The sequence below is a fragment of the Wasmannia auropunctata genome, unplaced genomic scaffold (assembly GCF_000956235.1).
Source record: "Wasmannia auropunctata unplaced genomic scaffold, wasmannia.A_1.0 LD336001.1, whole genome shotgun sequence".
NCBI classification, from domain to species: Eukaryota; Metazoa; Arthropoda; class Insecta; order Hymenoptera; family Formicidae; genus Wasmannia; species Wasmannia auropunctata.
In genome coordinates, this window is record NW_012026889.1 from 1,040,609 (window position 1) to 1,064,663 (window position 24,055).

The window sequence follows — 24,055 nt, forward strand, 5'->3', positions numbered from 1 at the left end:
GGGGGAACCACGAGTGACAAGCGCAACGAGAGGGCTGCACCAACGTTAAAAAGCGGAGCATTCATTAATAAATCAATTTCTGATTGGCGAGCGCATGTGCGTGTCCACATGAAAACATCCTTTTCTTACGTCAAATCTACATTAAAAAAAAAAAAAGAAGAAAAACCATACATGGTATTAATAATAAATAAAAATAGATTAATTAGACTAAGGGCAATCGGGAATCGTATAATTAGAAATTCTGCTTTAGATATAATTAATTTTGCTCCGGGCGCGTTCGCATCTCCCAAGACGGTGCGCGATCGTGGTGCAGGCTGGGGGGGACTGGGGAGGCGCGGGCGCAGGGATCGGAGTATTCGGAGGAGTCGCGCAGTTCGTCGAAAGAGCGCGTTCGCGGAACGTCCGAGGTGCGGGAGCCGGATAGACGCGCGAGCGACGAGGATGGGATTGCTGTGCGGCGACAATGAGTCGCGCTGCTGCGAGTCGCGACCGCGGCCGACCGCGTAGCTCGGGTGCGATCGTACAGCCGGAAGCAGAATCGGCCGGCGTGAACGCGGCACCGAGGCGTTGCCACCTCGTTCTCTGACGATCGCGGGACGACCGCCTCTTGCCGTCCTCCCCGAGAAGGAGAGAGAGAGAGAGAGAGAGAGAGAGAGAGAGAGAGAGAGAGAGAGAGAGAGCGCGACAGAGGAATAGGAAGGTGGGGCATTCGCGTACACGACGAACGGAAGTCGGCCGCTAAGGTAGCAACGGACTCTATTCCGGGCTTCCCGATTCCTGAAAGCCCGAGGGTGCTGCAAGCTCGACTCTATTGATTTCCCGCATTAAAGGGAAACGCTCGGTACGCGTAGGCTTTATACACACCAAAAATCTAGGTGCGAGACCCGGCAACAGTTTCCTCGATACTTTCTGTTATACTTTTTTGACATAATCATTTGCATTTTATACAAGCTATTTAAAAAGAAGGCCACTTGTATATTTTTAATTATAAAATTAATTACATACCAATGTGTAAAATTAACTATTAATATTAACTTGTTCCTTCTATAGATAATAATTTATCTTCTTTTCTTTATTATAAAAAAGAAGAAATAGAGCTCCAGAAAAAGATATAATATGGAATCATAAAGCTTCAGTTACAAAGCTTTTCGAATGCATTTTCGTGTTTTTTGATAAATAATTCTTGAGTTTTAAAGTGCTTCCAAAAATGTTTTGTTTTCTCTCACATTTATAAGCCCAAATCATACAGCCACTGTATGGCCAATTCTGGGGATGCATCAGACCGAAATTTCCAGTTATACTTCATAACAGAAGTATCCGGGCAATTGTTATCTTGGCGCACAATATATAACATCGACGTAATGTCACCGGGTTTCGTTTAAGATATCTGCGCAATCGATAATCGATGTCCTATTTTCCGTACCACCGCTTATCTATAAGCTCAGGTAACACAATAAACCGCTGATAACGGCTCCGCAGACAACGATAGCGATACTCTCTCGCGAGCATACATCTCCCAACAATACCGATAAATTATTAAACGTATGAAAATTTAATGGAAACATCTGGTTAAATGTATCGCGATCTAAATCGCGGTGGAATCTTCTATCCCGTCAATTGAATCTTCGTGCATGCGTACTCGACAAATCTGACGAGCGACGAGAGTGAACGATCACAGAGGGTGCTCGTCTCGAGCGTTCGCACATCGACAACGTGCATAACGCGAGCGCAATACGACGATACGGTACGCGTTGCGAAAGCATACCGAGGCGCGATTACCGGCGGCGGTTTCCTTTCGGAATGGCACATCGGCTCGATTCCAATTACGGTTTACCATGCGACGGCCGCAAGCGTTATATCGTCACGCGCGAGGAAGATGTTTGCCACTCGCGCGCGCGAGATTATCGTGCCTTAATTCGTGACTCTCGGTCGCACGAGTCATTTCGCCCGATAAATGCCTTGCAAAACATCATCTACTAGTTACATACCGCGGCGTTGCAGAAATTTAGATTAGCGCCAGCTCAGCGGCGCCGCGATAAACACTGGACGCAGTAAAGTGCATGCGTTAGCACAACATCTCTTTTTTCTTTCTCTCTCTTTTTTTTTTTTTTTTTTTTTTTGAAGCGTTTAGACCAATGCGTTAATCCGAACGACAAAGAGCACGTTTTAGAGAGTGAGATTGAAGAGGAAAATTTGTAAAATTTTGAAATAATTCGAAATAAACGTGCTGTTTTATCTGTCGAAATGAAATACCGTGTGTGGCATTATTGAGCGCGTGATTTTTCTGTCTTATCTTTACAGATGTATAAAAAAAAATACATAAACGAATTTAGAGTAAAATACCTTTTTCTAAATTAAAATCTGCGAACTTATAAAATATCGCGCATTCATCGACTGCGCGAAAACAAGTGAGGCCATAAAGTAATTTTAAATAATGTGAAAAATAGGTTGGGAAACGTAGGTTAAGTCAATTTCGTTATAATGACTTAAATACATTATGTACATGAGGTATTATATGCGGAATATAAAAGCGCGTCGATACACCTACTGTTTACGATACTTGCCGATCGTAAACTATGCAGAGCGTTTAATAATAGAACGAAATTGGATTTCACTCACCACAACGAGCGCGTGCGTCAGAGCAGTCGATGACCTCGACCTCCTTGGTGTCATGCCGACGACCTCGCCCCTCATGATGCTCTCGACGACTGCATAAGAGAAGGAAAAAAAGCAAAAACACTTTCAGTACGCTTCACAATTATTCTGTTTATTCTATGACATTACTTATAAAGTTATAATTAAATATATATTGACACAATTTGAAAAAGGGAAGCAATATCGTTATCTACATAACAATAATTTGATATATTAGGCAACATTGAATACTGCGTTCGAAGATATTAAAAATAATATTTAATAAATGCAATATTTTCAAATAATAACTATTTAGTACGTTTCTATAGTCTTTAAAATAATGTTAAACAGCATTTTTCAATAGTTGTAATAAAATATCATTGCTTTCATGTAAAACTGAGCTACGCTTTATTGGAAATTTTTTGATAGAAAAATTTAATTGAGGTGTTATTGATTAAATATATGTCTCGTGTTAATGTTTCTCACCTCCATCGCCAATCAGCCGCATTTGTACTAATGTGGGATCCTCGTTGTGATCTTCGAGGACCGTATCGTCGGTGACAGTCAAATCCTGAAAGGACGATCATATAATAATTAGGCCATTAGAAAGAAACATTGTTAAAACTTCTAAATCATCCCGGGCAAATCCATAAAGCGTTTTTAACGACTTTCTTTCCAGTCATATTCTTCGCCATTAACTCGCCATAAATATTTGATAATGGCAGCAATACGGGGTCGAAATACGCTCAATTATTTCTCAGGTTCGTCGATTTCGAGTTTTGCGAACGATATCATTCGCGATTTCGAAAAATTTATTGCATAATGGGCGGTAATCGATTTCAATTCTTCCGAAAAATTTCGTGAGTCGTCCGACCGACCGCGGAATGTTTTATCTGCCAATTCGCGAGTCAAAGATCGACCGATTGATGGTCTGGCTTCTCGTTAAGATCCGTCACGATCAACGCTTCTCCTTGTCAATACGCTTAACTGATCAGCGGCGAGACAGAGAGTCGTCTGCCGGTTGCGAGACACGCGCGAGACGATGTGGAATCGCGATGATGCAATACGCGTAGATTTCTATCGATGCGATTTCCAGCGAATTCTGTTCTTTATTATCTCGAGTATTGACAGTATCGACACTTTAACTGTCGTTCAAGAAATTTTCATAAATTCATATGAAATTCAAACTTTACCATGAAAAAGACTTCTCTGATTGAGACCACAACAAGATGCAATTATAATATAATTGATAGTAATTAAAAGAGATATGTCTGCAAGGAAGTCTGGAAAAATTTCTTTAAAGTTACAACACGGAAGAACACTGACGACGTAAAAACATTTTCTCGATACGTAAGGAAACGAACAAATAAGCTCGCGCTTTTACATTCACATTAATTCAATTTACATAATGAAATACAATGTACGTCTCTCATACATTTTGATGACTCTTCGTCATCGTCTCGCGATATTTCATTACAGTTCTTTGAAAGACAACATTATAACGAGAAATATTCGAATAAACTTCAACAGGCAATCGATTCGATTCTGCCGATACTTTCGAGAAATATTCGAGACAGACGTATATACGAAGGGAATAAAGAGACAGAAAAAGAAAAAGCGCACGAGCGCGACAAAAGCTCCCTCAGACAACTCAACCGATATTTTATGTTCCTTCGCCCTTCGATCTCCGCGCCTTTTCCGGAACGTTCTCTCGTCGCGGACTATTTCAGGGATTTAGTTTTCCAATAGGAATGCCGCGCGCCAGTGCCAGGATAAATTATCGGAAGCTTTCTCGCCGAGAGACAAGACGAGGAGGATTACTTTCGCGACGACGACGCGAGTCTGTCGTTCGTTTCTCTACTTTAGGATGTTTAACGACAAAAACGATGGGAATATCGGCCGGAGAAAGAAAATTGGCTCGTTTAAGCCACTTCAAGATGCATTATCTTTCTGTAGTGTTACGACAAATCAGCACAAATTTACGGCTCCGTAATAAAATATTTTAACAAATATACAGACGGAAAGAATTATAAAAAGATCGCATATCAAGATTAACTTCAAAATATTTAATTAATAAAATAGATATTAGGAAATAAAAATAAAGTCAAGATATAGCTATATTATAATAATAATAAAGAAGTTAAGATGGAATATATATATAATCAATTTATTAGTACAGTTTAAGAAAATGTAGAATGTCTTAATTTAAATTATGTATATGTGTGTTATATATTATTTAATCCTCTATAAATTTCCATTGCAGATATATAAAATTCAAAAGTTCACTGAAATAGCCATAATAAATGTTCAGGACGATATAATTCTAATGATGACTGAGTGCTTAATAACTAATAAATATGTCATCTTGCAAAGGTACCATTAACATTAAAACTTTTTTTTTAATCTGGGTTTATTATTAATTTAAAATCAGCTTAATAACAAAACGCATGCGATCTAATTGTAGAATGATATCAAATAATTTCCTATCTTATAATTTCCCTCGATTCTGATTCATCGAAAGGAAGTGGAAATTTACGACGTTAAAACAGATATTATATTGAAACTGAATCGAAATAACTTGTAATTTTCAAATCATTTAAGCGATATTTCTGACACCGCAAATCGCTTTCCTTCGAAAATGTTAATTCGCATATATGATCCGTATTAAATCTTGATAAAAGTTGATAAATTTAAAATAAAACTGAAGAACAAATAACCAGAGTAGAATCCCTTAATAATTGCTGCAAAACAAATTCCAATCTATTGATAATGACGCGTCTCTGTAATATTTATTATATAGCTGAACTCACTTTGGTGGATTCGTTGTAACCGACGATTACGGCTGTGTACCATTGCGTGGTGCCTTCCGCCCGATAAACTTCGACTCTGAAGCCGACCAGGACACTGGGCGTAGTCAGCAAGATTCTCTGGCCGTCCTGCATCTCGGCCCATCTCCTAACGGCGTTTCCCCAGGGCATCGCGCCCTTAGTCAGCTCCCAGTCCTGCTGCAAAGACGAGCAAAAAAGACCGAGGTTGAAGCTTCGTCCGTGGAACTTGATTAAGAAGAGCGGACTGTTCTCCTCCGCTCGAGAAGCTGTCCGCGATTTTGGAAGGAAAAATAACGAAGGAAAAAGAACCCGCGCAATTTGATAAGAGATAACAAAGGGGATAAAAACTTCACGGAAAGCTGAGCGCACGAGATTTCGTTCCCCGTCTAAAAAAACAGATTCTGTGCTACGCTTTAATTATCACGTATTTCACTTATAATTTTAAAATATAATTGGTAAGTCTAATATAAATAAAACTTTAATTATTTTATTTTACAAAAATATAAGGAAAAATACTCGGATATACCTTCGGCCATCGTATAATGTAGATACTGTTATATATTTAAAGAGATAAAAGCTGATTCTATCTTATTGACTTTGTTTTTATCTCACATATTAAAACGATCACAGCGCGACGAAAATAATGAGCACAACAGTCACGAATAAAATATACGCTGAAACTTGAAATATCAAATCTGATTAAAGGGACCGCAGAAGCGTTATATTATTCTATTTACGATCAATAACCAATACATCAGAACGTTTTATTCACGCTCGTAAAAGCGGTGTCTGCCGAGAAATTAGATCCGATGAAACAGAAATTAGTATCGGAATATTTAATACCCTTTTGTTATCGAATCTATAATTGAATGTCTCTCGATAATTTCTAGCGCGTTAGAGCGCCAATCAAAATGTGACATTGAAGAACGTTAATTACATCACCGTCTGGCTTCTCGAGTTATAAATAGTCGAAGAATTGTAACTAATTAATATATAATTTGTTTTGTCGCCTACGTACATATTAACTAAATCTTATATGACGCGCAAATGGATAACTATAATTGTATAAATGACGTCATTTCCAAAGACGAAATTGACGGCTTCAACTTTAAGATTAGAACAATTTTCTGCTTTATGTAACTCCGTGCATAATCTCGGAATGGAAGTCTTTTTTTATCAATTTTGCACGGCTGATTTGAAAATGGGTGCAAGAATTTTCAAGCGGAAGAAAATCGCCGAGGAGAAAACTCGACCGAGTTTGAAAGCAGGATGTTTAGACTTTAAAACTTGGAAATGGTTCTATGAGAATTTCTCGCGCGCAAAGTTACGTAAGTTTGTATTTCGTCGTTTTTGCCACCGATTCGAAGTAGCCCCTCATTGAAGAGTGCATTTATAATATTTCGTAATAATGATAGCGCTCTTAAGGATATTATGTATATTATGTATATTATGTAGATTCCAAGAGAGGAGGGGGGGGGGGTGGGGGGATAAAATGTCAATTTTCGCCTTGTCTCGCGATCACTCCTCTTCCTCCGATGACGAGTAACGCGCTCGAGTGAGCACACCGTTCGCGCTCGCATTTACGTTACGTCACCGCTACGCCGTTACGTCAGACGCGCGTTATGCAATCGTTGCGCGCAGCGTGACGGCGCGGCGTGAGGCGCGTTAATGGTAGTAATACAACGGCAATTAGAACGTTATTACCGAAGCGTCGAGAGCACTTAATGTCCGCGCGGCGCTCGTCGTGAACGCGATTCAGGAGGCACTTTGCATGGAATCCAGGAGTGCGAGACCAATCGCGCCTCCTTTCCCTGATATACTTATTTTTCTTCTTGATTTCGAGTCAATTTAAAATTTTTAATTTATTACTCAATCCAACCAGATTAAATAAGTATGAAGAAACATAGTGGAGTTTATCATAATTAACATAGAAATTAATTCGCTGACAGAGGCTGAACACAGTTCCGTCGTACTTTCTACAGGAAATCGCCTCTAGATTCATCGAGTAATCTATACATAAAAAAGAAAAAAAATGCAGACGACCGCGACCTCGCGACAGGAGACATTACGATTCGAACAGATTTAACTGGCATAAAGCTTAACTTTGTTCCCGACCGTTATTATCTTATGTTCGCTATGGTCTGCATATTTTTCCCCAACTTTTTCCCGGTTTATTCCTGGAGCCTTCATTACGCGAGTGAATTAAACGAAATAAATGCTTGAGAGATGGAAAGGCAGCCTCGCGCAATCGAAGAGAGCTGCGTAATTACGCGAGTAATAATTACTTTGTATAGGACTGGAAATATGACGTATATCTCGAATGTATTCTGCAAATTGGTATTCTTACCGTTAATATGTAAAGTGCAACGTAAACTTCGCAGACTGCTAAGTATTATAATTAAAATTACGTCAAGTCTTATTACATGCTCCCCCACAACGTCCTCATGTGCCATGACATTTTTTTATAGAAAGATATAACAAAAAGGATTCATTAAAAATATACCAGTTTTTACATTTACCAGTTTTACTTGTCTCACTGCTGACGTTAATGCAAAAATGTCACAAATTTCAAATCAGAAAACTTCGTCTTCATTTGTGATAAATTATTCCGTTTTTTTTTTGTCATCGCCAGAAATAGAAAGATATGTAAAGTATTATAAGAAAAATACTGTATGATTAAAGCGTTCCTGTCTCAACAATCATATATTCGCGACAGTCAAACAAGATTTATTTATAAGAGCTTTCCTAGACCGTGTAACGTGCAACGTTATGTATTTAGATAAATATCCAGTATCCCGCATTCTGAAATTATCATCTAAATTATCTCTTCGTGCGAGATCCGTATATGCTGTTGCGTGCGTGCGTGCGTGCGTGCGCGCGCGCGCGTGCATAACATAATTTCTCGCGATTTTCTCGTCCATCATAAAGAAAAGTGCATGCAAATAACTATCAACCGTCGTTTCACGACATCGTCGTTCATAACCATTGTAATATCGTTCTCTCCGCGCGCGCTTAAAAGAAGGTGCTCGTTTATCGTATGGGGCACAATCGATAGCGGATTTCGCGCAACATATGGCATCTGTGCGGGAGACACACTGGTCGTGAGTGGTTTTCGCGAAACGTATTTTTCGTTCGTCGAGCCGTTACCGTCGCTAAATGTCGATATCGAGTCGAGAAATAACGTCCGTCTGGACACGTCGCGCACCAATTATAACGTGAAAATGAACGACCGGGATCGGTCTTGGGGTCAACGAGATTATCTGACGGTCGTTGAATTATTCGTACGCACGATAATTCGATTCGGCGATGTCATTCGGCGCGGGGACCGAGAGACACCGAACATTCGTTCCTTATTTATGGATTACGACCCCACGTTATGGACCGCTTACTCTCCGAGAGAGCGACCGTTTCCAGAGGTTTCCTCTCTTTCAAAGCGAGCCGACCAAATCCCATCTCCGATCGTATTCTCGTAATTTTAATCCTCTCTACGGCCGCAATGCAATTTTCAAGCGAATTTCGTCCATAGATATATATATATATATATTTCTTATAAAATTCTTGAGCTAAATTAGCATATCAACGAAACGGGTATTGTCCTCCTCATGGTAAATTTTGAAGATTGTGTAATATCATAAGAAATATCTATTTTCATTTTAAACTCAGAAATATCTGTTTTACAGAAGTCAAAAGATCATTATCTTTATTTCTTGAAACTCAGTTTCATATCTCATTAATTATTTTCCATCGCCAGAGGCAGAGAAGTAATGTTCGGAAAAATAATAGTAATCAAAATGCTCCTGTTTCCATAATTACATAATAATGAAAGTCAAAATTAATGTTATAAAATATTAATGTTGCAAAAGCTCTCGATCGTTGGCAATATATATTTATATCTCTCTATACAGTTATATATATAAGATATTTTTTAAATTATACAGATTTCAAGTACATTATTATGTTACGTGCAATTTAATTCCCAGAAAATATAAAAATGGAAAATATATTAATCATACATTGTATCATCTATATAGTATCGCGCTTTCTACTTGTAATATTATCTTCAGAGGTACACATTTTCGGTAATGCATATTTCATAATGCGTTTCTTTTAAATCGTACAGATTTTAATATTAATCAAAATAGCTCGCGAGCTTCTTTTTGAGCGAATTCTCCAATTATTAAGCAAATACCTCTCGGAATGAAAATTATCGGTCGGAAAATCACGGCCCACGCCGGTGTCGGCTGTTATCGTTCTATCACGCGCCACGGGTACTCGTTAGCAGTTGCCACGCGGCAGCTAATTAATTAAGGAGTTCCTTAATTAAGAACGCGTCCGCCATTAATCGCGATGCGTTCACCGTACAATCACGGGACCAAAGCGCCGGCAGATAAAATGACTATAGGCAGGTGACTGTCGTAAAGTTTAAATTGAAGGCACAGACAGATGCGCGTGTACCGTTTGTGTATTCGCGCAATAAAATTACTCGCGTGTAATTACTTTTTACACCGGTGCCTGGGAAAATTCTATTCGACAAAATTGACTCAGTAATGGACACGTTAAACTCCGATATATATTCCTCGATACAACTCTGCCATTCGTCTTATCGATACGATACTTAATCGTTTTGTATTTAATTCTGTCGATGACCGATACACGCACAGCAGGTACGTTATAACATCATTTATTAACGGAACTGCTTCGTAACTATATAGGTATTACATGAATATAAGCTGAGTTTGTAGAAAGTTAAGCTTCAACGCATCAAGCCCTTGGCATGATAAAATGCCCCAGAATATTTTAATAACGAATTCCTCAAATTCAAATATTTCGATATTTCGAAATTTCTCAAAACAAAGCTGATAATTTATTATAAAGTTTGTTGTAAAAACTCATCATTTTACTAAAATTATTACACGAAATTCAATTAAGAATTTTATGTAATGACCAAGCCGCTCGAATAATGACGTATTTAGACAAACAGAGATCTCCAAAGGTAAAAGGAATAACATATTTCTCATCGCACTGAGCGAGCATCTTTCAGGTAGGATTCCGGTGAGGATCGCGTGAAGGGAGGCCGAGGGTATAATGCAGCGTCGTCGCACTTGGCCAAGGACCGTTAGACAGAACGGGAATATGTTGGCGCCTCGTTTTGGCCGTTCTCCAACGTGCTTCGATGATCGTGCACGCGCGTTACGATGCGAGTCGTCGAACTAACAGTCGACATAGCCGGCAGCAAGCAGAGACGACCGCGTGAGTGCGAAACTATTCTCAAACAAATTATATAAATGATTGCAGCTTTAGAATTTACTGACAACAAAAATTTCCTAATCTTTTCCTCGAATCATCCTATATGTATAAACTCTTTATTCGCTTTTACACTCTCTGTGAAAGTCTTAGAGCCTTTTCTTAGTCTATTTCAAATCCACTGCTCTTAAATCGATGACGTACAACTATTTTTTCTCTGACTGCGAGATAAAATTTATAAAATAACGTATGCTATTAATATATATTTCCGTTGCATATAAAAATGTTTAATACATTATCAAAGGATATAAAGTGCAGGGGTGTAAAGATTGCATCCGTCTACGGCACCCTGCACGGCAACGAGAGCAAAGCGAGAGCGAGAGCGACGTCTCAGAACGACGTCGCGCGCAAGTGCACGCGTGTTAGGTATGCGATGCAGCGGGGAGAAAGAACCCGTCGCATTTATAGTTCAGGGTCAGCACACTCGCGCGCAACTTTGCTCCCCTCCCTTCCCGCCCCCCGGACGAATTTGGCCCCTCGTTGTCCACGTCGTTTCTTCGTCCCTCTTGTATTCCTTTTTCTCCCCTTGCACTTAAACCGCCGACTTTCTCCTTTTCTCGACGAGACGCGAGTGTACCGCAGCTGAAAGTAAAGATCTATGGCCGCTCGAAAGAGATTTGTTGTTCGAACGAGGACCGATTTATCGCCGCGGAAAGAATTCAAAGTGACGCTGGCATCGTGCAAGCCACTTTCTCGAACCGCAAGAAATTGCAGATTTAAAAAAAATGCGACTGTTTTGAGTTTATTATAGATATCGGCGCGTAAAATATTATCTCGATTCAAGATGCTAAACTCGATCGTAAATCTCTCCGGCGAAGGAACGAAACTGTTGTCTGCAGTGCTATATAACGTAGACGGGATTTCTCAGAGGGCATCCTTGGCGCGCAGATCACGAAGGTAATACGTCTTGTTTGAGATGGACTAAAGTCGCACGCGGCAGGATAAAGGGCGGATCTGGAAAGGTGAAGACGCACCTGAACCTGACCGCCGGACTGAAAAGTTCCCGCCGCCACGTAAACGACTTACGGGCCTCGTATATACCGCCCGCCGCCGAAGCGGGAAAAAGTTTTAACGGTAAAAGTTTTCCCGGTAGTTTAATTACTTGGAAACAATTCCACCTCGCTCAACTCTTCCTTCCCCCTAACAGAAGTGCGGCGGTAACTTCCGAAGTGGCCGCACGCACACAGCGGCAAAAAGCGATACGTGCGCGCGCGCGTACTCCCTGCCCTTTCACCCCTCGCGGCCCTCGCAAAGAGGGGATCGGACTGATCGATTTATTATCTCGGTCGAGTGTCTCGTGTTTCCCCATCTCGGAGCTTCCCCGACGAGAAGCGTGGAAATTTCTCTGCATGCTCATTCATTACAACTGCCTCAAATTGGATGGAAAAACACGGCGTTCAATCGAAGGTCAAAGGCTAATATCGGAATTTGCTAATCGTATGTTCGCGCGGTGACGCTTGAGCGATTTTATCTCTCGCGTTTTTTATGAACAGCCGATGAAAATTGTATTATAATAAATTACGAAAGAAAATAAACAAAGAAAGAAATAGGCAAACGCGTTACTTAACATTTGATAATTCATTGATAAAGTGTTAAAATTTAGTAGAATATTCATGACAAAATAAATTAACTAATAAAATAAAAGTTAAACTAAAAAATCTAGTTATATATAAAAAAATAATATAAAACACAATATAAAATTTTACTGTTGTAACAGCGATATATTAACGAATAAATTTACACGATTGTAAGTGACACATCAAATTGTGTTAATAGTTGCAATTCCTTTTGCAAAAACGTTTCGACACGTGTAACGTTTCGACACGTGCTTGCCCTAAATAATTTAAACATGTAACTTTCCGCTAATAAATTTTTTCCAGTTTCATTCGCGTTATCGCGAAATAATAAAATTTCCGCAGTTCAGGGAGAAATAACCCGCGAAAAGTTCTGCCACGCTCGCGAACACAATTCCTGCATACACGCGAAAGTGAAACGGCGGGGAACTCGAGTCAAAGTTCGGCCGCCTCCTTCCACCCGGGCAAGTTCGGTCGACTCTTCCGCGTAGCTCTTACGAGAAGTTGGACAACGAGCCTCCGTGAAAGATTACTTACAGCAGCGGTACGACTCCGACAGGAGGAAGAGACGCGCGCTCTCGCATTCGCATCCGTTGCCCCCGGAGGGGTGTCGGATGCGCCAATGGCGTCGGAACTTGTTCCCTAACTAAGTTCCCAGCGAGGCCCTCTAACGAAGTAAGTTTCCAGTCGTAAAGCGGAAGTGGCCGCTGCGACGCGCTACACCACGTTTCGCCGACCGAACTCCGCTCGGCTCGCGCGGGCTCTTAATCGTTTTCGGGATCCTCTATCGCATCTCGCGCGTGAAATGTGCAGGACGCCGCGGCGACGAGGAAATTAGGGGGGAAACGAGATAACGGATTGCGCGTCAATGTATACCTTGGTCAGCGGAAATTGTCGCCGTGCTTCTCCGTCGCGCGCGCAACGTTTTTACGTTCTTTTTTCTTTCGCGTTCTCCATAAAAATTACGCACCCGCACGGACAAGTAATTAAAGAATACTGTTGGTTCATCAATTCTTTCTAACTAAATGGAAACGCTATTTTCATCGCACGTATTTAACTTTCAGGTGTCGTATTAAGGCGTGAAAAGGATTTTAATGTCGGATTAATTATGAATAATGACCATTTAGAATTAATACAAAAAAAAAGAAGTAAAAATTGATGAAAGTAATGAATCTGTTGAAACAAATGTCAACAACATTGATTTATAGCTATATGATAATTAAACATTAACGCTACGTCAGTATTTGTTTGCAAATATAATTTATCACTTTATATTACACGGATCACAGAGATAATTACAAAGTCAACAATCATTCGCTGCATTATGCATCATGGCGTTACGGCTTATCGAGCGGTTGATCTTAAACAATTGAAATTTGTGATACTTACAGTGAACGGCTTCAGCTTTGAATAGTCGATGAAGTCCAATTTGCGATCTTGCATAAACTCGATCGGCATAGCGTCTTCGTGCAACTCGGCGCGTGCCACGAGAGGATAGAAGGTCTAGAAGCAAACACACGCGATTTTCGATCATATATGTACCTATATATATGTATTATTCCGCATAAAATTATATTTTTGTCCGACTCATGCAGTATATTTCTATCGTTCAACGTGCACATGCTGCATTTAACTAATTCAATTTACGTCAAAAACGTTAAAAAAAACTGTCATATAAAAGATATAATATAATAACAAAAATTCGCACTAAGCTTTTTAAAAAACACCTATTTAATTTATTTATTAATGAGTAATTACGTTAAAATTTTCCAATTAATAAAAAAAACACTACCAATTGTTTAATAAAAATAGAATTAGCTTGTTGCACAGAACAAAGAGTTAAATAAAAGTTATCTAAAAACGCACTCGCATATTATATTTTATGAAAGAATATAAATATAATCTATTTATATAGAGTAACAATTTTCAATATAACATCAGATATATTCAAGTGCAAAATTAATTACTATTTAACAGAAAAAAAAATAAAAATATTAAAACATCACAACACAGGAGTGATGTTTTAGCAATGTTTATACAATGCTGCATTTAGACCTTTTAGTATTCCTTTACAAAAAAAACTGCACAGAAAGCAAAAATTTTAAATTATATAAATGTAATTATTTTTGCGTCGTTGAGTTTTCGCAAAATAATTAAGCTCGCTTAATCAAAGCATTAAAATTTCAACCAGAAAAAGAGCGCCGAGCCAATAAAACGCGACAGTCCGTGTTTTGTATAGCGGTTGAATTGTGTCGATTGTAAAATTTATTCAACGGGAATGGAGAATCGAGTATTTCATTAATTAACCACGAACTGATTAATATTCGAATGGGATCGCGAGCATTCCTCAATTATCATCGTTAAATATGAGAGATCTGCATTAAAAATGGTAAATCGTGACAGCTTCTCTGTATAATTCGAAGGAAATCACACGTGACAGATTATTGCCGGAATTTCACGCGTGAATATTGCATGCGTATATCATGCGATGTGAATTGTGATAAAAATATTCTCTCAACAATATCGTATAATTTTTATAATTTACATCTCTGAACAAGGCAAAAAAGTTCGGTAATTCGTAATATAAATTTAAAAAATACTTGTTTTTTATTTTCGAATCACGTTTAGCAAAGATTCGAAGAAAAACCATCTCTTTTTATTTTTTAATATTCAATCTTTAATTCTCCTTTTAGATTTTTAGGTACTCCTTACTTAATTTAATTCGCAAAATATGAAATGATAAAACACTGATGCAAAAAAACCAATGACGTTTCGATATTTTTTTTCATTGAGAAAAAGCGAAGCAAGGATTCGTAGACACATCCATGAAAAATAGATACCGTTTATTTATACTTACGAGAGCCGGCCAAGCAACGGTGTCGGCAACCGCCGTGGCGCCCCTGAGCGGTTTCCCGTTAATGCGGTGCTGATGGTGGTTATTGTTCGCGTGATTGTGATGATCGATGGGGATGAGACTGGCGTGCCTAGGGTCAGGTCGTTCGGCCCAGTAGAGACCTCGTTCAATGAGAAAGAAGGAGAATACGGCATCCCTGTGTGGTGACAGCCACTCCCTCCTTTGCCACTCTACGTCGTCGTACTCTACGAGGATCTGCAAGCATATGATCGAACGCTTATATTAAGTGCGTACGGTAATATATTAAAGTAATTAAAGCGACTAGGCGGGAAGTTTCGGCAACAAAGTCTCTGTGACATTTCGGCTCTTAACGAAAGTAAATTGATAATATTGATTGATGTAACATTGAAATAAATCAATGTGCCATATCTTTTTTTCCTAATCATAATAATTAATATTTTAATAATATTTTGCAGCTATGAAAGTATCTCTGTGAGAGATTTGATTGAAGAGTCATTTCGCGAATAATTCCCTCAATTAAACAGCATTGCGAGAACAATTCTCCGCGTAGTCGCGATTGTTTTTTAGTTGTAACATAACGGCGTATCCTGTTGTTAATTAGAGACTTTCAAAATAGCAGGTGCTACATAATAAAATGAAATCTGCGTAGGTTCTACTTATTCCACGGAATCACGAGGGGTTAAGGATTAAACCGTTCTCGACAACGAGCGGTTATCATGCGAACGATGCACGGGTGAAGGCGGGACCTTTTCAGCTATCCGCGTAACAACCACCCAGTTAATTATCTGTGCCTATTATCGCGATATTCATGGGCGCTTATCGAGCCTCTCGTTCGCGTTCCTCCAGAAACGCACGCAACAAATCGGCGGCGCGTCGATGGTGTCTCGACTATGCCGTACATATTTATACAGAGGGAACGAGGGCGGTACATGGGAATGGCGCAATTAATATGTATTATTCATAACCGCTGGCCTGGAGCAGAAAGTGCTGGCTGCCAGGATAACGAGGGGGTCAGGAGGCGGGATATAGCAGGATCCGCACGCTCGGTTTACTCTCGGGCTTTGTCAACGCGACCGGGATTCGGGCGCGGAGAGCCGATTCACCGAATCAAATGACGGATAGTCATTTCGTGCTCCATGTCCTCTGCGAAAGTTCTACTTTAATCTATGAAGTTAAATAAACGCCTCCTGTTTTCGATCTTCTTCAAACGTCGACGTAAAGTACATGTGTATTTAGTTAGAACGTATCAAAATTTCAAGTTTTTTTTTGTTAACATTAAGTCCTGTAAAATAATTGAAAGATAAAATATTAACGCCTTCGCCACGCAGAACTTTTAAAGCTTGAACGGTCTGTATCTTTAATCATTTAAATAAAGTAGTGCAATTATAAAGCATTATGTCGACATTATGAAAATGCCTGTTCGCGATATCGATGAGAATCCTTGTCGTGCACGGATCAAGAATGTAAAGAATCTATATATATTTATAGACTGATACTTCGCATCGAAGAGTATCCGGTTCTAAATTCCCTCGGAACATCATGCCATCCCCCTCGTCTGTCTGGCGCACTGGGGTCATCGTAATCGTAAGGGGAGAGCGTGACTCGGTGTGGTCACGGTGCGTCAGCCAATTAATTGATAAATCAGCATTTACGAGTGGAGCGCGCTCGTAGAAATCGCCGCGCCGTGACCGCAAATATTCAATTCGGTGTGTCTGACCAAAATCGTGCATGACTCGCAGTTGCGTTGTAATTATATCGCGTACCGAAACACACGATATTAAAACATGCCAAAAGTTTTAAATACAAAAGAAAGAGTGATATGTGTAAAAACGTAAAAAGGAATGCATTGAATATGTAAAATATCATTGAAATGAAATTATTCTGTAAAAAATATTAGAGATATTCTGCAAGCAATGAATAGAGACGCGCGATGACTCAATTTACCGGCGCCGGTGGTATATTTAATAATTTTGTAACTATCTATTAACGCGTCGATCGATGCCGCTTTGCCTTTCCGTGATCGAAAGAAGAAACGGCGCGGTGCATAAATTTGCATTTGTATGACCGCGGGAAATTAATTGATGTGTCTGGAAATGGCGGGTTGGCCAGACTCCGAATACGGCACACCGTGGCACATCGCCGGCATCAATAATAATTCGCGGGCCGTTATTAATCGAACGCGCAAGAAACGCGAGATGAGGTACGAGCGAGGCGCGGTTTCCGGGTACGCGAGTGGAGCGTGACGGCGCATAATTGCGAAACGTTAATCGGTTAATTAATAAGTAAATATCTACGGGGCGCAACGGCCGTTAATAATAGGCGAGGGACGCGCCGCGTAAACGATACACGGATGATTAATAATAACGTAATCTCGCGCGCGCTCGCTCGCCCATATATACGCTCGCTCGATGCCGCGTTTAATGGCGCTGCTGCTGGCACGCAATTCGGATCGTGGGGGCCAGCCATTCGGCACACCGCCGGGGCTATGTCAGGAATTGTAATCCGTTTTCGCAGGAATCTCTCTTCTATATTTCCGTGTGCCGCGCGTCCGGATTACGCGCGCATCGGGGATGCCGCCCGGACGACGTAATCCAAGGCGCGACGAATCCCTTCCCGGTTTATCAAAAATTCGTTGCGTTGCAACGACGAAGCATGTGGCCAATATTAATGGCAATCTAAAAAATCGCGAGAATCGCTTTAGCATGAGAATTTCGAAAATCATGTTACGCGTATCATCGCTTTTATTATTTCGCCAGAGTTTGATTTAAATAGTGTTTTTACATAGTTCATTAAACTAAACTCTTTGCTGCAAACCATAAATCTCGATTGCTAGAAAAATAGTTTCTTTTGTCGCATCTTTAATTCTTTAAATTAGAATCCGTTCCAAAATTATTTTAACATTAACTACTACTTTATATGTAATTTAATTCTGACTACTTTGAAGTACAACCTAGTGAATTACTACAATGTAATAATTACAGTCATTTTTTTTTTTTTTTAGAGAAGGGGGGAAAGAGAATAGCCAATATAAATCCATCAATAAAACTCTGCCGATTGGGCAGAGTCAATGACAGGATAATTGCCCTCATTTTTTTTAAAACAGTGAAAGTAACTTCAACCAGCTATCCCTGAAAGCGTTACATAATTAAAGAAGAAGTGCTGTTAATATGATTCATTGATACACTCTAATCTATCGATCATAATCGATGACAGCAGGAAGAACCTTGTTCTTCCTTCTTCTAGCATGGCCCAATGGACTTTCAGCAATTTGCTGACAACTACATAAATAAGTCAAGTACAGTTTATACAATCTGTCAGGATAATTTTCGCATCAGTAATATATCGTGTCTCTGAGAGAAGCTATACTCGAACGAACGGAATGGCCAGAACAAATCATTTCAGAACACATGACATGGATCCCAGAACTGTTTCAGAGTGTGAGAACTATCCCAGAATGCAAGCGCGATCTCTCGCCCATTCGTGTCCCAGACGGTCCCGGGGGGTGGCGGCAATATTCCCGGTACCAAGGCTGGTTTTAACCCCTGGTTTCGGGGGACGCTCACCAGGTGGCGATATCTCTCGGAGCGGAGGACCATAATGGCCGCCAAGGCCATCATGCTCCGCCTCTGGTGAACGCCAAGCACCGCCCAGATGGTTTCCCGGGTAACCATCCAGACCGGCCATTTTGCCATCGCGACCTACCACAACCTTCTCCTACGACCATGGACGGATAGTCTCCCTCCACTGGTTCTGACCCCCTTCCAGTTCTAAGCATCATTCTGTCACCCCCCTCTCTTGTCCCTTTACGTGTCCCCACTACCAGACAGCTCCCAGTGTGGCACCAGACTCGCGCTTGTTCCAGACGGAGATTAGGAACTGGGCGGCTTCGTTCCACTAATCATCGTCTACCCAATATAAAATATCCGATAATTAACTGTAATAATAATAATAACCGAAGAGAGAGCCTGCAGAAAAAGCTTAAAAACTGCGTAAAGATTCTGAATCTCAAAGAAAATATTTTCGATTAAAAACAAGACCTAATTTAATTTATCCTCGATTAAAATAACTATCAAAATTATATGTTATAATAAATAAACAAATCATTGCTATTTTCTAAAGTATTTTCTAACAAGAATATTCGCAGGTAATAATAGGTACTATAACATACATTTTTGGCAAAGTAATGTAAAACTTTTTGATTTTATATCTAAAAATTATAAATATTATCTTAAATAAGGGATGCTTACGTATAATTAGTGTAACAATAAAATTATAATTATCCGCGATATATGATATTTCGTAACATACACGTAAATATGGTTAATGTTAAATGCTGGCGTGTAAAAATAAACAAGCTTGCACGCGACCAGTCGCGACGGTGAAAACGTTTTATTACTGCTTATTACATCGAGAGTTGGACAGGAGGAAGAAGGGAGAGTGGGACAGAATTTTATTACATGCTCCGCGATATGAAATCCCCTAAGAGAACTCAGCCTCAAATACTGGGAAAATATACAGCACGGTTGTAAAGAAAAGAAACAGATATCAACCTGTGATATAAACTGGTTATAAATATAAATCAGAAATTATCAATTGTCTTTTCAATTAGTATATTAAAATCTACGTAAGAGAGATAATTTTTCGATAGTTGCAGGAGAATTATTATTTAAAAAATAAAGGAATTTAAGATTTTAAGATTAAACTGTATAAAGTTTATTCTCGATTAAACAATGTCATGATAATTAATAGCAATTAACAATTTTATCGCTTATTGATCACCCAAGGAGACTAGACTTCGACGTTTAATGACATATTTTGACAAGACACGAATACATTAAATATAAATAGAACCATTATTAGAACTTAGTTATCATTCAGAATAAAATTAGAATATTTAATTAGATATTTCTAGCTTTAATTTAATCCCCGGTTTGTCAATCATAAATTTCTATTCAGATATCGCATTTAGAAAATCGACACAAACAAGCTCCTGTCAAATATATAATTTTGTTATTATTATAATATAAAAATGTGTGTGATTACACTAAAACTCGCACAATAAAAATTATGACGTTTGTAATTTGTCAAGAATATATCGATTCCAAAACCCGTTTATTAATCTGTACATTCTTTACATTACTTATTCAAAAATAACATTACGAAAGATATTCTCAATATTAGTATTATTTTATCAAATTTTAATTGATAAAACGAGAGGTTTTAATTAAAAAAAGAGCCGTTCTCCGTGACTCCTTCTTGAAAGGTTTATAGGTCTACGGGGATGACGCGCGACCTTGTTCACAGCGACATCGATTTTTCCATTTTGGCCTCGTTGGCCGCGAACACGAGCCGGGAACGAAGTATGCGAATGCCAACTATCCAAGCGGAGGTTTCAGCATAGAAGAGAAAAAGAGAGAGAGAGAGAGAGAGAGAGAGAGAGAGAGAGAGAGCGCAGCACGTCAATATCCTGTCAAGCGCCGCGCGCGTGCACATATCGATACGGCCGGCCGGCTTCCTGTTATTTCGCCGGCCTTGTTCGCCGGTCGTAACAACGCGCCGCGCCGATCCAATATTCGATCCGCGGGGGACGCGATGACGTAAGTCGCGTCTCTCGTTTCTGCACGCATACATACATCCGCGACCTGCTCCCCGTACCTGTCGCGAAACGCGATTTCCCTTCTAGCCGCGCGAGAGAACTCGCAGTAGTGGAAACGGCGTGCGCTTGTCAGACGCGCGTGAAGCGAACTTTCCCTCCAACTGTCGCATCCTGTGTCAGGCCGAAACGACGGTTTCAGGCAAATTCGCACGCGACTCCCCGCTGTCGATCATTCCTGACACGAGGTGAATCGCGTCGGGTTAAAGAGTCCTTGTTTACCCGTGATTAAAATTTCTTTTGTTGCTCTATTAAACTCCACACAGTCCATCCGGTTAACTACGGTTCAGCGAGTCTATTCTTAGACACTTAATTACAATTTTACCCTTACATTTCTACATAGATAAAAAATAATCTTTCATATCAACTTCGAATAATTTAAATGCTATTATTTATCTACTCGAAAAAAAACTCTCTACAATTTATTGATAAGTCGTTTTACTGATTTCGGAATTATCCAAATAATTCAAGTGCCAATTTATACAAATAACTATTTACATATGAAAAAAAAAAGAATTATTTGCTTAATTCTCTGGGAATATAAATCACAATGCCTTGAATCACATATTCCTTGAAAAATTAAAATCAGAAATAGGTGACCTGACCCGCAATATCGATCTATAATTCAACAATAAGTCATACCACACAACATGTTCGCAACGCAACACTTTTGCACCGTTATAGCAAAACTTATCAGCGCTTTCGCACGAGAATCATTCAAAATAAAACAATATTTATACTGCCAATTCTCTTGTCCGTTTCATCACTTACGATAATCGAAAGCAGAGAATGACGTTTCTTTATATTTCCAAATGGTGGCGCTATATTTACGTAAGCGAATGCGTGACTTTTCTCATTCGAGTGATCCGTGAGGAGGGAAATGTAAATGAAAAAGAAAAATGTAAATTTACCTTTTTCTTCATTCCCCCTTTTCCCGCATCGATTCGCCTCGTTGATTTTCCCAAGTCTATTTTTGCAACGCTTTCTGTAGCCTTATCGTTAAATACTAAATTGGAGGACACGTCAGTCAAAAACTGACTGGCTGTCTGCTCTGCCGGCTCTTAATGTCGAGTTGTTATGCCACTTCCCTCGCACGTAAGCGTATTCCGGCGCTTACGAATAGTCAACGATTGTGACGTCATGAATACAATAAAGGAGAAACCGCACTACACCAATGGAATAGAAACCGCAGCGGCTTTCCAAATCGACTTTCCGTAAGTCGCAATCTTGCGCAGCGAAAAGAAGAGGCCGATTTAAATTGCTAATGAAGAGGTTATTTAAAAAATTAGAGATGTGCCCAACGGGAAAAGATTACGTGTCGTTTTTTCAGACGTAAAGTGTCGATTATCGGAAAAATAAATTTCAACGTGTAATTGAAAAACGACGATTATATATAGTTGCGACACTTTTTGCATTAAAAACGCAGACCGAATTGCGCGTGGCGTCAATAAAAAGGTCGCTCGTCCGTCAATACAAATACGTATAAACAACGTCCATCGCGCTTGGTTTTCTGTGATTTCGCGATCATTGATACGCGCGATCATCAAACATCACGATCGAGCGTTTTAAATTACTGCGAGATCGAGCAGTTTTTAGCGTAGAAACGATTATATTACATTGCGCGAATACCGTAGGTACAGCAACGCTCTTTCAATCAATTTGTTTCGAATGAAACAAATGAAAATAATTTGATTAACGTGTGCATAGATAGTAAAGCGCCGCGTAACAAGGTTATTAAAACGAACGACAGGCCTTCATCCGTTTAAAATAACGTGTGCCCCTACACTCGAGTGCGAGTCGAATCAACAAGTGGAACAAAAAAATTTTCCAACGTGCGTGAAACGACGCACCTGTTTACACATTGTGCTGTAAATAAACACAAACCTCAAAAACACAAACGCAAACCTCGGCGTGACAAATGTAAAATGCTTGGCGTGTTCTCGGTAAGAACGCACGAAATAATGGGCAATTTCGTTAATAAAATACAAGCAGGCGTATGTGCCGTAATCGTCTCGCGGGGCTTCTAATACTCTCTGGGTTAAAAAAATTTACGATTGGAAAAAAGGTAACCGTCGCTCATTTGTAAATAAGTAACGATAATCAGATGCTCCGTTAGTCCCGTTTACCGTAAAACTGCCATTAAGTAGCTAATTTTAGGAAAGCGCAGTAAATCTCGATCTTCTAAAGTGATAAGAAAATTATTTTAATGTTATATAAAGCAATTCTCTCCAAATTATTATCGGAACGCAAAGACGTAGAATATTTGTAATAATTTTGGAAATAATTACAAAAAAAATCGCGAAAGTTTCTGATAAAAAAGATAACACTGAAAAAGAATACTAGATATATCTGACAAAAAGATAGAAATAAAGGATTGCCTAGAAAAAAAAAAATGATTCCATCATAAGCAATGATTTCCGAGCAATTCAATTGAAATTGGTCGCATGGCCGTTGTCTCGCATTTTTCCTCCGGAGAATAAACGGATACCTTTTTGCGCTCTTCGCGTCGCGCAGGCTGAAAGCATCGCGGCCGCTGCATTGCGAATGCACGAGAGACGAACGAGAGGCGACGAGTTCGCGGGAGTCCGCGTTCTCATCGGGTCGCACAGGCTCTTTCTTCATTTCACGCCGCCGGGCACTGACAGTTATTCAGCAGTGCCGTGTGCCGGTGACGGTGGAACCGTTACCGTCCCGAATCTCTCGCCGCGTCATTAGTTTTGCTCTTATTCATTCCGCGCGTGCAGCCGGTTAGGAGCCCGTGAATCGGGCGCGAATGCGCAAGCGGTGCGATTTCGTGAGCGACGACGCCGCGCAATGCAGCTCGTATTCGGCAGCCTCTTTTGGCACTTCTTATCGCACCGACAATTTGCGCGACGACCTGATTTAAGGATCAAAGCGAATGCCATTGAAATATACAAAAAGTACTGATTTTTTTACTGATTCGTTTATAATTTCGCAACCGAATTCTTGATGTGTAACGATCTGTTTACTATCAATCTATTGATGACTCAAATTGGACTCAAATTGGTATTTTTGAGAATTGTACACGAATATATACTTTAAAAATACGTTATTCTACTCTCTTGTCACTCTTTCCAGTTTATCGTTCTTTAAAATATATGTATGTACTCTGATGTTTCAGCAATATTCAGCTTTGTATTTTCAGTCCATTACAGATCGATATCCA

At 39.7% G+C, this 24,055-nt stretch overlaps 1 protein-coding gene across 1 annotated transcript in view; it reads right to left on the reverse strand.

Annotated features, from left to right (window-relative positions):
* The window catches only part of LOC105453254 (serine/arginine repetitive matrix protein 2), a 282,577-nt gene that overhangs the window by 216,911 nt on the left and 41,611 nt on the right, over positions 1 to 24,055 (reverse strand). Inside the window, exons 2-6 of the mRNA XM_011695046.1 lie at positions 15,198 to 15,449; positions 13,730 to 13,843; positions 5,445 to 5,639; positions 3,121 to 3,205; positions 2,620 to 2,708 (exon numbers count right to left, since the gene is read on the reverse strand). Coding sequence (XP_011693348.1) covers positions 2,620 to 2,708; positions 3,121 to 3,205; positions 5,445 to 5,639; positions 13,730 to 13,843; positions 15,198 to 15,449 — 735 coding nt within the window. The remainder of the gene's footprint in view (positions 1 to 2,619; positions 2,709 to 3,120; positions 3,206 to 5,444; positions 5,640 to 13,729; positions 13,844 to 15,197; positions 15,450 to 24,055) is intronic.